At 32.7% G+C, this 16636-nt stretch overlaps 1 protein-coding gene across 1 annotated transcript in view; it reads right to left on the bottom strand.

Moving 5' to 3' along the window:
* SPAG16 (sperm associated antigen 16) overlaps positions 1-16636 on the bottom strand; it is a 777122-nt gene that overhangs the window by 741461 nt on the left and 19025 nt on the right. The window contains exons 4-5 of the mRNA XM_010960056.3: positions 13595-13713; positions 6935-7072 (exon numbers count right to left, since the gene is read on the bottom strand). Of these exons, the coding sequence (XP_010958358.3) occupies positions 6935-7072; positions 13595-13713 (257 nt within the window). The remainder of the gene's footprint in view (positions 1-6934; positions 7073-13594; positions 13714-16636) is intronic.

Genomic DNA, 16636 nt, shown 5'->3' on the forward strand with positions numbered 1-16636 from the left:
TGTAAAGTGGATTAGATACAGTCTTACACACAGAAAATAGACAATGAATGTTACTATAATCATCATCATCATACTACTATTACTATTTAATATAATAGAACTGGTATATTCAATTCCTCTAACAGCTAGATTTATCTACCCAAAATAGGGGGCATGCCAGTAGATCACTATCCTCTAATGGACCAAAAATATCAGTACACATGATTAACAGTAACACTGTATATCTTATTTAAAAAATTTAAACGTGATAAACATCTATTTTGAGTCTACTAAAACTGTCTTATTTCCAACAACTTAATGAATTATAGAAACTAGCTTATGTTTTATTTATCTTATCTAAAATGTAAAAAAAGGTTAAAAAAACTTAGAAAAATAATGCTGCAAAGTGTCTTAAGCAAAACCACAAATGTGTAGCATTGCGTCAACTCACTGTTTTTAATATACATTTAAAGGCCTATTTGTTCTCATCCCAGGAAAGCAAGCACAGGAATTGATCGAAGTGTTAGACCTTAAAGTTTTTCTGACCATTAAATTGGTTTTCAGGGGCTTGCTTTCTGTTTGCACAAATGAAGTCTACTCAGTAAAATAATTTAAATTCATTTCATGGTGATGCTTCTCCTATTATGACCTTCCTGCTGCCCATCTGCTTAATAAAAGGAAAATAAAAGTTGTGCAATGAAGTTTAAAATATTCATATAACCAATTAATATTTAAACCACATAGTATTTTCTCATTATATTAGTAGAGCATCTTAGGGTTAAAAAAAACTTTTATTAAGTCACATATCAAATACAGTAATTCTATTTCAAGTATAATAAAGTAAGAGTTATTCAGGGAAACATTCTATTTAGATTTGTATATCATAAAGAACACACTTCTTTACTGCTTTTCTTAAATGAGATGGCAGAATGACGATTAAACTTCTCCATTTCAGGAAAGCAGCACACCAAAATTTATACTTAAATTATAAAATATCAAGATACTCATATTTTCATCATACTATAAAAGCACTGTCCCCAAAACTCCACGTTTAACATACAAATGTAATTTAATAATGTACTCTAAAAAATTACTTCTAACTGAATGCCCAAAGTAAAACAATTTTTTATTAACTGAATAGTTTTAACTAAGTATTTTAGAGTGACTATTTAATAACAGATTTATTGGGTTTTTTGTTATCTTAATTTGACAAAAGGTAGCACATAAACATTTTCCTGTTTACATGCACCAAAGTAGACCATCTTTGTCATGTATTTTTCTTACTTGCAAATTTGAATCAAAGTAATTTCTGATAACAGTACTACATAATGACCAATTATTTCATTGTCTTAAATTGGTTATAAATAAATTAGTTTAACCCACTAAAATTAATATTGGAATAATAGTTGGATTGTTGTAATTCAACCAGATTAGAGGCAAACTTTCACTATATTCTTAACCAAAAAAGAAGGGTATATCCATGTCCAGAAAAAAAATACCTTTTTAATTTAACAAGCAATTACCTAAACACTAAGGCATGAAATTTTATGGGCCTCACAATTATCTTTTATTTCCACAGTGTGTGTTTCTGAAAGTCGTTAAATTAAATGGGTCTTCTGAAAAGCTGTGTACCCTTTGACCTTTTATAGAAGTGAATTTTGTGAGTGAAATTAGGGCCCATTAGTAAAGCACCTAATTTTTCCTAAATATTAATTGCCATTTAGTTTTCTTTATGTCTATATTTTCTGGTAGAAGATAAAAATCAAGCATTTCATTATTTTTAAAACGGTACATTTAAATCTAATTAGTAATCCCAGTCAGTTTTATTTTCTGCCAAATCTTCAGAACTCTCAATAAAACTCTTCTGGTCTGCATTATATTTCCTTAATGTAAAAGCCCAGCAAAGGAAGACAGTCCTCTAAACAGGACAAGACAGCTTTAGCAAAAGTTATTTAAATGCCCATCATGAAAAGAAAATGTTGCCTACTCTTAAAGAATACTATGAAAGGGGCAAAAATCAACCAACCACTAAGAATTATTAAAAGCTTAACTAAAGAGCCAAAATGTTATTATCACACCTTAACTTAAGCCCCTCATATTTCCAAGCACAGCTATAGGTCTTGGGGATATATTGAGCACAAGACACAGTCTCTATTATATGGCGCTCACAATGTAACAACAAAATGTATACATTAGATAATTAGATGTACAAGGCACAAATTTCAAGCTCCTTCATGATCAGAGTATTAAATTAAAGATACCCTAATGAACAGAGAGAGATATCGTATAAATAGAAGACTTAAACACTTGTCAAAGTTATGTAGCTAAGACTTGTACATTTCAATTTATGTAAATTATAACTTAAAAAACTGTAAAAAATAATATAATAACTGGGTATGGGGTAGGATATGTGTGGAGACAGAAATGAAATAAGAATGGCAGAAAGTTGATAAATGTTGAAACTGTCTGACAGGCCCATGAGGTTCATTATTCTATTCTGTTTACTTTCTATATGCTTGATATTTGTTTAGAATTAAAAAGTTGATATATGTAAACAAACAAACTGCTTTGTACTTGCCTTCTGGGAGAAATACCACTTTGGGGTGTTTATTCACTGTTACTGCTGCTGCTAATAATAAGGTTGATGAAGATGATAATGCTATTCCACCCACTTAATAAACTGTGCACCAGGTACAAGGCTCATTATACTGTGATGGGTAAGACAAGCACAGTATTTGCCCTCCTCAAGTTTACAGGAGGGTAGAGAAAATGAATACAGAAATAAAACATATATAACCATAAACTGTAGTGATGCTGTGAAAAGGGAAAAAAGAGGATGCTATAACACAGAATACTTATTAATCCTATTGAGCACTTACCATGTGATGGATATTGTATTAAATGCTTTAAAATGATTCACTCAAGGATAGGTGGTATACCTCATTTACACATGAGAAAACAGATCGTTACATTCTTATATCTAATAAATGGCAGATAGCATGTATTTGTGTTGCTCTATCCATAATACCTGATCTAATATCAGTATCTGTTTTGAACCAAAGCTTGAGTGGGGTTAATAAGTAATGCAAAATTTGAGAACACCAGATGTTGTCCTTTCAAGAACCTAGTTGTCCCATAAGGAGTTACTTTGATGTTGTTACTATGTTTTAACCAGATAAGTCAACCCATAAGAAGGTGATACAGGATATAATGTTCTCCCTGCTTCCATTGCATCCCTCCACCTAGTCTATTTTCCACACAGGAGCCACCTTACATCATGCTTCTCCTCAAAGCTATCCATTAGCCTACAATACCACTCAGAGGAAAAAAGCAAAGTTCTAACAAAGGCCTCTACCATTACCCCTGGATTTAGTCACCATGGTCTTGCTCGTCCTCTAACAAGCCACACTGTCCCTACCATACACTCTTTGTACTTCCTTTTCCCTCTGTCTGGAATTCCCTTTTCCTAGGTTTTACATATGGCCTTCTCCCTCAGTTTCTTCAGATATCTGAGAGGACTTCCCTCACCCCCTGTATAAAACAGCCCATCATTTATCTCTGTCTCCTTTACCCATGTTAGTTTCCTTTATAGCACCTACCACCACCTGACTGGACACATTATAACTGTCAACATCCACGTGTAGTTAGTGGCTATCTTACTGGACAGCACAGGCTTCAAGAGCTTAAACAGTGTGGAGGTAAGAAGCCTTCACTGAGACAGAAGTAAAGGCAGAACAGAATGTTCTCACAGAAGCTGAAGAAGAAGAATGGAACATAGGATGCACCCTTGAGTAGAATAGATGGGGTGAAAGCCAGACTATGGGATGCTATAATACAAGTACAATGATGCTTTTAAGAGTAAGTCATCAAAGTGAGAATATCTGCAATGTCTACATTATTAGAAAGATACATAAAATGCAAGTCAAGATACAGGTTTCTACTTAATAAAACCTGTAATTGTTTTTATGCACCTCAGGCTTAGGTGAATACTGTGGCATGTCAACTACCAAATAAAACAAGGTTTATGAAATAGTGTCTTAACCATGAAAGATATTATAACTCTAAGTTATGATTTTTAATCTTCATTCAACTAATAGTTATCTGCAAGTGTGTGAGAGGTCACTTAAATTATAGACCTCTGTATTTGAAATAATAATTGGTCCATGTTTCAGTATAAAAGTAGTTATATTCTATTTTTCTAAGAGAGAATATAAAACTACTGTTTATATCATTCTTCTCTAGTGTCTAGCATATCATATATTATTAAATCTTTTTAATAATTCTGTTTTTCCCTTAAAAAATCTATAAAGGAATTTTCCAGTTATTTCCTAAACTTTTTTTTTCCAAGGTGTAACTGACCCCATAACATTATATTAGTTACAGATGTACAACTGGCTGAGCAAAACCTCTGTTTTAAAATTGGCATTGCTTACAGCAGAAAAAAAGACAATTTCTTTTTTAATTATAGCAATTCAAATGATATTTTTGAGTGATGTATTTTCCCTTTTCATGTCTTCCTTCATGCTTCACCATTGCTGAATTTCAAAAAAAAAATACTGTGATAATTTTTAAAAATCTAGGGATGACAGCCTTTAGAGATATTGATAGCAACAGCTGACATTTTCAAAGAACTTTGTGATTTACACAGCTCTTTAACAGAGATTGTCTTGTTTAATTATCACATCAGTCCCTAAGACTTAATAATATTATGCATAATTATTCCCAGTTTAACAATAAGAAAACTGAGTTAATAAGTAGCAGAACAGTGGAAGGAAGCTAGGTATTTGAACTTTAAGTTCAGTACTCATTCGATGGCAACAATCCCCTAGATAAATATTAAGCTTACAGCTATACGATTTCACTGATTTTTCTATACATCACTAAATGCTACCAGTTTAAGCAAGATAACATATAGAAGATCTGTAACTGACTCTTTTTACATATTAAATATTAATTATTGTTAGAAAAGTATTTAACATCTATACTTATCTTGCTTTAAGAAATAGTCTTAATCCTAAAGAAGAAAATTTTAATGCAAATTTCATAAAGAGAATCCCATGTTTATCATTAATTCCTCCTGGAAAAATATCCTCACAAGTCAAATTGAAAACCTTTGTGATGAAACATTTCAACCTGGGGCAAACTTGTAGCATGAAAGATGTAGTTGTGGGAATTTTTTTTACAAAACTTAATTCTCCATTTTCTAAGAATGAATCCAACAAAATTAGGCCACAGGGACACACTTCATCAAAAGGTGCTGTGAAGCACAGTATGCTTAATATTCATTCAATGATATAAACATCTGGCACTGACTAAGGGTCAAGCAGCTTTCCTTCAAATTTTCCATGTCAGGTAGATTAAAGTAAATAAGTGTTTTCTTTTTCTAATTTGTATAAGCTTAGTTATATCAAGTAAGATAGGTTTGAGAGATAACCATAGCCCATTGAAACTAAAACTATATTTTATAAATATTTAGTGATCTGATATTTTAGTAAACACAAACAAGAGATCATTTTCATTTGAGTGATATCTGTTTTAGTCATAGTTTCTTTTAACATTAAGTTAATAACTCACATGGGTAATAGTTTATATGGTTTTGATTATAGTTATTAAATATAATATTCAATAAATAACTAGTTATAAAAAGTGATTATTTAATATAACTGGGGCAAAACTCATTGCACAAAGAGGCTCTATTCAAAAGAAATTAGCAAACTCAAGCAATAATTCAAAGGAGATCAAGAACTGAGACAGTTTGCCAGGCAGCACTCTGAAAAATTTGCTGTGTCAAATTCCCATTGCATCCATTATGTATCTATACAAAATCACAGTTAGCATCAGGGCCAACAGTGCAAAAACCACTTCTGAGAAATAGAACCAAGAATAGAGAGAATGCTGGTTCTAGTAACATCATTCTATGGATCATCATAAACTTCTATTTAAAATGTAAAATCCCAAATAGTACATCCATAGATAATGTGAAATTTGTATAACTTGCAAAACTTATTTCTATAAGTGCATAAAATAACTGAATAAATGATCATATAAATTATCTTTCATTTACCACCACCTTTTAAAAGTAGGAGCTTATTTTAAATGTTTCTTTTACTTTGCAATACAGTCTTGTTTCTTTGCACTAATCTTTTTTACAAAGATCTTAGAAATATGTCCCTACATGGTAGTTCTGTTTATCTAATTTTTAAATACAATTCTTTCACAGAGAAAGTCCCTCTTTAAATGTTTAATAAAAATTAATGAGCAAAGCATGAACTGTCTCTACTTCATATTTAAGCATCGATTTTTCATCTAACATTGTCTGAGATAAGTAGATTCACCCCAAGTCAACGCATTCACATATTTGTCTTTGCCAGAATAACACTGCCCATTTATCTAAATTCGTTTGCCAAAAGTTGAATGTCTTTCATTAATTTTACAAAGGAAGAAACATGCAGAGAAATTTGGTTTCAGTTAAGTTTCTCCTCTGTGCATAAATACATGCTAGGAAATTACAAAATAACAGTTTTCTTTGGGGAATTTCAAATACTGAAATTCCTCTACTGAAACTACACTAGTTCCTTTCTTTCTCTATGCTTTCTATAATTTTATTATTATTTCAGAAACCCGTTTAGCCTCATAAGGGAAGAATTCCTCAAGCCATGATAAGATTATCTAAATACATAAAGAAGCTAATGTTACATAACAAATATACAACCTCCTACACAACCCTCTGCAAGCCACTCTTGCTGGTGAGCTGCAGTTGTGATAGCTCTGGTCATCTGTTCAATGGATTCTCTGGTGAAGCCTTTCACATTCTTCCCAACTAGAACCGAAACATAATTCAGTTCTCCAGAACTAAAGCTCCAGTACATTAACCGTCATCCACATATTAGCATATTCAATGCCTTACTTTTATTTAATCCAAAAGAAAAAGAAAATAATTTAAAAAATAACATACTCAGCTGCTTGTTTATAGTGCTTCAACTCTTTCTTCAAATTTTTGTTCTCATTTTCTAAAAGCATATTCTGCGAGTAGACGTCTGGAACGTTCCCAACATCTCTAAGCTCAGTCACTCCCTTCTGCAGTAACTCATACCTAGGATAAAATCAAACAAAAGGCTTTAAGTTGTTTCCTTCTACTAAGCTGATTTAATTTGTGTACATGACAAAAAGTTAAGTCTTAGGTAATGTTTATAGTAATAAGTTGCATTATTACTTATTAAATTAAATGTCAATATTCATAATATATTTTTAAAATAAAATATTAATGGCTAGAGTACTAATATCATCATGGTACATAAAATATAACTTAACATTTCCTATGTTCCAAGCACAAACTCAGATACTGGTGAAATTAGCAAAAATGTCCAAGTCCCTACCTATCTCATGGAGTTTTCATTCTAATGTGGATGGTAATACATTCTATGAAGAACACAAAGCAGGATAAGAGGAACGGAGAAGATGAAGTAGAGAGTAATGGGGGTGTCTGTGCTAGGTTATATAAGTAGCCAGAGAAAATATGGCTGACAAAGCACTATTTGAGCAGGAACTGAAGGAATTGAAGGACCAATCCATGTGGATATGTGAGAGAGAAGTGTTCTTGGCTGATAGAAAAGTAAATATAAAGACCCTGAAACAAGGAGGTACTTGACATGTACAATATAAAGCAAAAGCCAGAATATCTGGAGTATTTGGAAACGGAGCCAACTAAGAGCAAGAAGGAAAGAGGTGTGAGATAGTCAGGAAGACAGCAGGGAGCCAGAGAGAGGAATGTGATTCTACTCTGAATCAGACTGAAGCCATTGGAAGGCTTTGAGAAACAAGTGATGCTGATCAGCTTTATGTTTTAAAATGATTATTCTGGCATCTGTTTGAAGAAATTGATTCTAGAGAAGCAAGAGTAGAATCAGAGAGCATTCTGCAATAGTTCAGGAGAGACAGATTGGTGGCTTAAGCAAAGTTGGTAGTAGAAAAGATTATGAGAAATGAGTCCCTTCTGGAAATGCTATAAAGGTGGAGCCAACAGGATCCTCTTGGGGCACAGATGTCAGGTGTTGATTAGAAAGAAAAGTCAAGAATAACTCCAAGGTTTCTGGCTGAGCAACAGACAGCCACTTAGTGAGATGAGGACAAATGCAACAGGAACTGGGTGGTTGGAGAAATCAAGGAGTCAGAATTCTTTCTATGTCTCCTGGTCAATTAAGTGAAATGAACATTGTAGTTCAGGGGAAAAGTCAGGACATACAACTTAAATTTGGCAATTATCAGTAGATAGAAATTCTTTAAAGTCACAAGATTGGGTGAGGACAGTTATGGAGTGAATGCAAAGAGAGAAGTAAGGAAGTGCTAGGATGATTTCAAGATTGGGAAAAGAAGGAAATACTACCAAATAGAGACAAAGAAAAAGAGGAGGCAGTGAAGTAGTGAAAGAATCGGAGAGTGCTGTCGCTAAGGGACCAAGTGAAGAAAGCGTTCCAAGAAGAAATGAACAACAGTGACAAATGATGGAAGGAGGATGCATAAGAGGAGTACTGAGGATCAATCATTGAATTTGGCAATGTGAAGTCACTGAAAAAAGTTCTAGTAGAGTCACAGAGATGAGTGTAACTAGAGTAGGAATGAGAGAGTAGGAAATGAGGAAGTAGCAACAAACTCTTTCAAGGAAATGTGCTATAAAGCAGAGCCTAGGAAATCAGATGAACCTAGAATAGAAAGTGGAGTCCAGGGTGTTTTTATCTTTTTTGTTTTAATATGACACATTAGTGTACATCTGATTGCTTATCAGGATGATCCAGCAGAGGGAAAATGTAAACAATGCAGGAGAGAGAGGGGACAATTGCAGGAGTAATGCCCTTGAGTAGGTGAGACAGCTGGGATCCAGTAAACAAGAGGACAGCTGGCCTTAGATGTGTGTATGGCTCAGCGGCTGTGAAGCCTGAGAACAGAGGTAGCAGGTCGGTAGAGAGGAGGCAAGGGTTGTGGTACTTCTATTATCTCAGGGAAATAAGGAACATCAGAAAATCATTTATAAATCTGTAAATAATTGTAATTTTAATCATTATATGAAGCAATTAATAAAGTCAAATAAAAAACAACCACAGCCTAGAAAAACATCTCAAGTAATAGATACTAACAAAGAAATTGCTACAAGGCTTGCTAGAGTTAAGCTAAACATTCGTTTAAAAATGTTTATTACCAGTATGTTCATATTATAAATCTTAACTGTATTAATATATTACATACATTAGTAGCCATATGTTTTTGTATTACATACTTATCTGATATGAAAGAGAACCCCTGCAGAATATCCAAAAGATATTCGAATCAATATTAAATGATAATTGCCACTACTTATAAAACAACAGATAACCATTTAATCCAAAAAAAATCTATCTTCTATCCATATTTGGAATGTGCTTTATACTCATCTCAGAAGAGAAGATATAAAGATTGATTGAAGTATTGAACCATACTTTTTCTGATCATAAAATTGGTTTTCAGCAATTTGCTTTAACACAGAAAAGTCACTAAAGAAAGTCTTTCAATAAGAAAAAAAGTGATATGTAGTCCTTTAAATGAAATGTTATGTAAATAAATTAATATGTGGTAAAATAGTACAAATCAAACATACAACCTACATCATGTATATCCTAGAACATTCAAAAATCATTTATCACACAAAATTTCTACCATCCATATAAAATTATCAAAGATGACTTTAAACTCACTAAAACTGTTATAATCTCCAAACTCCAGAAATACATTTCTCAGTAAAACCTGCCTTTTCCTACATAAGGTTCTTTTTGTTATTTTGGTGTGTGCATGTGTGTTTTTAAAGAAATATCCTGGCCATTTTATTTCTTCCTCTTTATTTGCTCATCCTTGGAATAAGACTAAAATGTATTCAGATGGGAAAAAAGAGTGTGGTAAATACAAGGACCTGAAAATAAAATTTACTACCAACATAACTGCCAAGAAATTATCGCCATAAAATTACATTAATGGTCTTCATATTTACCATAAAGTCCCTAAACCACTTAAAGGATACTGAAATGGAGAATATGTGTATCAGGCAGAAAGTGCTTAGGCTTTCATAAGATTTGTCTATATACCAAAGAGTTTAAGACCTACAGCCATAAATGACAAATAGTTTGGTAGAATTTCAGTAAACATTTAAATGGTGTCAAGAGTAAGAATTATTTTTCCTTCATGATGGCACCCAAGACATGGGATATAAAAAACAGGGAAATCAACCTGGCCTGGGTTGACGCTACTACTTACTGGCTGTGACTGGCAGACTTCCTAACTTCCCTAACTGAGCCCATTTCCTCATCCATGTAATGGAGATATGACAGTAGTTTTGTGTTATATATAGTTGTTGGGAGAAGTAAATGAGATAAAGCATGAGATCATATTGTACAAATAAAAATAATACAAAGTAATTTCCTGAGTGATAAGCCTAAGGCTTCATCTTCCTAAATATCTTTAAATCCTTCATATTTAATAAACACTATATTAATTTTGGTTATAAAATTTAAGCTATGTTAAATATTCACTTAGGTTGCCTTCTTGACAATGCAGCACTTAGATCTCTGCATATACAGAACTCAAATTTAGCATATTGCAGCATAGTAAAAGTTAGATTTATAGAAGAATTACAACATTCTTGTGTTTAACTTAATCTTGATTGGAGAAAAAAGTTCCTACATGACACATAACTGGAAGCCTACTTTAATTGAACAGCAATAGTTTTAAATGCTAAAAGAAGAACTACATAGTTGTGTAGTATTCACTGAGAATCAGTAATGTATACACAACACCACACATATGTCTCACACATACTGGGCAACATAAGGGATTTTTCCAGGGTAATTTTAATTCTAGGCTCTGTATTTAAGACCCAGCCATTCCCAGAAAGTTGTAACTGTGCAACTCACATGAGTAATTATATATTAAGCTAAATTTTATTGGCTTAAAGGAGCAATATTTACCTTTTGTGAAAATTTTTAAAATATACTACTAATTTATAACTTCTATAACTAAGAAAAAATCAAAATAGCAATTAAATATTACAAAAAATTGCATTATTACCTGTGATGGCATTTTTATTACCATCCAGCCTTCAGTGGAATGGGAGGAAAAGAAACCAAACTGGCAAGAACCAAGGATTAAATAGGAGTAAAACGGTAAAGAAAGAAATAAAGACCCTGTTTCCAAAACATTTGGCTGTAAGGGGAAGAAGATTTGGAGCGAGTGGGAGGTAATAAGAGGAAAAGGCAAAGAGCAAGAATGTATGCTCTGGGGGAGTCCTGACCTTGTTAACAGACAGCAAAATAGTCCAGTGGAGGAAAGGAGATGGTTGACATATACTCAGGAAAGGGTAGCTAAACTGCACTACCATACTTTCTCCATTTTTAACCGTTTCTTTAATTATGCCCCCAGGGAAATTATCATTGTACCCATAGTACTTCTAAAATGGTCATATAAAAATCATTGATTAAATCCACACTGCAGACATTTTTTGTGGTTCATAAAATATTAAATATATATATATATATAAAATCTTTAAAGTTTTGTATGGCCAGAAAATAAATATTTGGAATTTGCCACAAAAAAAAAAAAAAAAAAGCTTTCTGGGCCATATGGTCTCTGTTATGACTAAGTAACTTTACTGTTACAGCATGAACGCAACCACAGACAATACCTCAAAGATAAGTCACGGATGTGTTCTAATAAAATTTTATTTACAAAAATGGGGCAGGTTAGATCTGGCCCTAGGGTCTTAGTTTGCTGACTAATGATTTAGTAAATTTACTGCAATTACTTTTTGAGGAATGAAAGAACGTAAGTCAAATTTTACTGCCCATTTTAAAAAAATTTTTGGAGTATTTTTTGTTCTTGCTTTTGTTTTTACAAACCAACAATAGAGAAACCTTGCTTCATCACCTTTTATAAGATTAAATAGATTCATAGCAATGATACATTACAAGTGTTTTTCTCCATAAGAAATTATTAAAATTATATATAATATTCTATAGTTTTACTATACAGAATAAGTAAAGGTTTCTGATCAAAGTAAAAAATGTTTCATTTGAAATAAAAACATCCAATACATTATAATCTCATTACAAATAATTTGTAATCTCATTACAAACTGGCACCTAGGAAGAAGGATAAAAGTATTTGAACCGTGGTATTACTAAGCCCATATAATGAAGAGATACCTTACACAAATTTTACTCTATGATTGTAGTATTATGCTAAATGGTATGCTTACTTAGGGGCTCTATAAATCGTAATATTATTTTAGTTTCCTAAAATTTCATCTCAATTCAAGTTGCTAAATCTAAATGGACAATATGGCAACAAGTACCTAACTGTTAAGAGTACACTTGGTTCCAATTTCGCCCAGGGAATCATTTCACATTTCGAACTGGCCAAACATGAAGCACTAAATGTCCTAACACGTATGCTTAGAAGAAAAAAGGAAACTGAACCACATTAATCTTTCATTTCATTAGTCCTGCAAATGAATCATCTACCTACTTTTACAGAAATGTATTTTCTAATACATGTGTAATTATTTCTTAGGGACATTTTTCTAAAAATCATTCACACAATTTCCAGATTTAATAGGAAGGGTATTTATTGTTTTTCTACTATAAAAATTGCTTTTTTTTTCCTAAACTATATTAATGAAAAATGGTCCTTTTCATTAAATTTATTAATATTAGATATGCATTTTAAAATAACGAAATTGATTGCTCCTATGTGCATGGTCTTAGTAGATGAGAACTAAAAAAGTGGAATATAAAAATTTAATTGCAGTTGGATTAGTATAAATTACAAATTGCCCCTATGTTTAAAATTAGAATTGAACTCCAAAATACTATAAATATCTTTACATACCACATTATTCCTTCTTTTGGTAATATGCAATGGCTTTTAAAAATCAAACATTTTAATATCCAATTATTTAGTAATACTCCACTGAAGAATGCTAAGACTCTAAAAGCATGCCTGGTAACATTACCACTACAGCAAAGGAATAACGACAGTATGCCTGCTGATTTTCATAATCAGTAATTATTAAAATTTTCAATTATAACAAAAAAACCTTACGTTTAGGTATCATTTGAAAATATAATTCAACTTACTTCTAAATGAAGGAATATTTATAGAATAAGAATCAGTCATTTTGTGAGGCGAGAAAAGCAAATCATTATACTCTAACTAAAACAAGCCAAGTAGTACTGTTAGTAGGATGTCTTAATGCAGGAAATAATACCCTCATAATTATGCAAAAGATATTTTTAAATATTTCATAAAATAGTTTTGTGTTATATAACTCCAGGAGACACTCCATTTTCTTGACTCTTGAAAACCACCTAAATTTAAATATTTAGAAAAGACGTTTAATAAAAATTTCTTTGAAATTGATATCCTGATTGTGTGTGTGTGTGCTGTGGTTTCAGTGGTGATGATGGGGAAAGTTTCTATCCAGTGCATTCATTTTTGCATAAGCTGAATCATTCAAAGTCGTTTAAGATGATTAAAAGTATGCACGTTAAATAATGGTAGTATTTCTAGAGAACTGTTTATCCACTTAATTGTTTACCATTCAGACTGAAAGCAGTCAAGAGTTCTGGTCATTCCCATTTTGATCAGGAAATTGCAGAGAAAGTCTTCTATTGCTTCAGGTACTGCATGCTTTGAAGAAAGGACTGTTTTCTGCTCCTAAAATTTAAGTGCACAGTTATTCATTTTGAAAATATCAAAGTTTTGATTAATGGTACAGATAGGCCTTTCATTCAGTCAGTCATTCATTTTTTTGAACAATTTTGTTCAATACCATGTTCCAGGAACTATTTTAATCACTAGGGATAAACCAGTAATGAAAACAGACAAGACTCAGTCTTCATAACTAACAGAAAAGTGGATGGGGACAGAAAATGAGTAGGTAAATTAAAAACATACAGTATGGCAGATGGACTAAGTGTCTGGGGGTAAAAGTAGAGGACTGAAGCAAGCGAAGGCCAGGTATGGAGCAGATATACGTATGGAGCTGGGCTGCTATGTATAGAGGGTGATGAAGAACAATTTCATTGATAAAGTGACCTCTGAGCATAAATCTAGAGAAGAGGTAGAGTCACATTCCAGACCCAGCATTAGCAAGTACAAAGGCAGGCAAGCATGTGATTGGACTGTCTGAAAAGCAGTAAGGGGGGTCAGCTTGCTCTGGCCATGGCATTTAACATATTTTTTAAAAAGAAAAAAAGGATGGATCTTTTCATTTCTTTTAATTATTATCATTATAAAAAGAAATGTGGTTTCGGTGCCTTGATTTTTAGGAACACTCTGGAAGGAATTATGTGCAATACAGGGCTCTGGCACTACTATCAAATCATAATGGAAGTCAGTCAGTCTATCAACTAGGTCAAGGGTCAGCTAACTGTCCATGTAAATAAAGTTCATATTAGAATACCACCATGCCCACTTTTACATATTATCTATGGCTGGTTTTGCACTACATGAGATAGTTAAGCAGTTGCAACAGAGACCTTATGCCCCTTAAAACACAAAATATTTCCTATGTGACCCTTGAAAGAACAAGTTTACAGATCCTTGAACTAGAAAAAAGGAGTTATTTCAGCAAGTGAGATATGAAATTGGGACAGTCATAAAAACTACCATATCACATAAGTCAGTATATAAAATAAATCAAGTAATGGGTAGATTCTTAAAACTATCAACAGCACCAGTGTCTCCGGAGTACATTCATTTTCTTCTCATTGGGCAAGAACTCACTAATCTCACTGCAGACCAGTTGAATAGTTAGAGCTATTTTCACCTATAGAAACACAGCAGTGGACTTTCCTTTCTACTTCTCCTTCCCGACTTGGTACTGGTCACATACTAAGTTACACAGAATGCTTACCTAGAAAGGCACTGAGGAAAGAGAATCTTTTTTGCCATAAAAAAATCCTTTTCAAAAGTTCTATAAACACTTTCATGCTGATGCTGATTACTACTAGCTATTATGACAATAGAAATAGTGGTGAGTTTAAGCAAATCTGGGGGGCTACAGGAAATTCCCAACAAATGATAGGGTCTTAAATAACTTTTAAAGCTCATGCAGAATAATTTCAAATCTCTTTCCTAAGATCATTAAAAATTATATTATATAGCAATGTTGATTACATGTAGGAATCTATGTCAAACAGCATGGGAGATGCCAAAGTAGCAGAGTACAGCATGCCATGCCTGCCATCCATCAAGTAGCTGCACTGTGGTACAAGATTAATATATATAAAACTGTTAGGTGAGGGTATAATACAGGTAGACGCAAACATTCATTATACAATAATAAATGCTGCCTTGGCATTTTGGGTCAATAAATTTGAATAAGATATTTTAAGATGAGATGGATGGAGGCTGAAGGAATCAGAAACATAGGAGGAAAGTGAAGACAGAGAGCTTGTACCTACTGTAGTTTCTAAAGATGCCCAAGGGCTGCTTACAGGATGCATGTATATATGATTGCAACATACAAGATTCCTGTGCTCTCAAATAAATGTGTTTCTCTTCCTGAATACACCTGATACAGACACCTTGAAACACCCAAAACAGAAATCCAACCACCTTGAACTGCCATAGTTCTTACTTACACATTGAGATTTATAATCCTGTCAATATATTTATGTGTCTAATACATAGTCCTTCAGCATTACACACAACACACACACACACACACACACACACACACACGTTCCTAGCTGTACTGTGATTATAAATGTCTTTTTTATCTTTACATATAATATTCACTTAACATGTATTTGCTGAACATCATCCATATGCCAGGCATTATGTGTGTTAGGAATTAAATATGAATAAGAGATTGTCCCTGTCTCAAAGAACTGAAAGACTAGTTGAGTAAAAACAATACATGTAAACAAAAACAACAATACAGAAGCTCCAGTATTTGTGATTAGGTTTGATTATAAAAGCTGTTTATATGTCTACACAGTTACCATACACAAAATCAATAGGTACGTTTACATAATTTTAAGTTGCACTTTTATCTCAATTATATATTACATACAACTCTTATTACAACTTTATAATTAATTTAATGATGATGTTAATAAAACACCTCATAATAATCACAAAAAGAGAAAGCACTCTAAAAACCAGCAAACATGCCTCACTTTGCAGAATGCTGAATTATTAAAAAAAAAATCCATCCACATGTAATTCAGAAATCTGTTGGATAATAAAAGTAGCTCTAGGATGTAGCTTATTTTTCTGTATGAAAGTTATAAAGTTGCAGTTTTCTAAGTAGACAGGTTTCTAGATAGTGTGATGAGTGCAAAATTAGAGGTAGGCTTGGTAAAGTAATAGATAAAGGTGAAAAGTATTTCACTGATCTTGGGTAGGTGAATGAAGGCTTTATTAAGAAGATTATTAAGTTGGAGTTTACGGAAGAGGAAGTTCAAGGGATGAATAAGGATGGAAGGAAATTCGAGGCAAGAAAAACATCAGAGGCAAAGACAAAGAATGCAAGTTTATTTCATTCAAAGTCAAAGTCTTATGAAGAAAGGCCAAAGAGAAAGTTAAAAAGCCAGACAAAATGCATATCAAGAAGGCAAAGGCAGACAGA

Source organism: Camelus bactrianus, chromosome 5 (assembly GCF_048773025.1).
Source record: "Camelus bactrianus isolate YW-2024 breed Bactrian camel chromosome 5, ASM4877302v1, whole genome shotgun sequence".
NCBI classification, from domain to species: Eukaryota; Metazoa; Chordata; class Mammalia; order Artiodactyla; family Camelidae; genus Camelus; species Camelus bactrianus.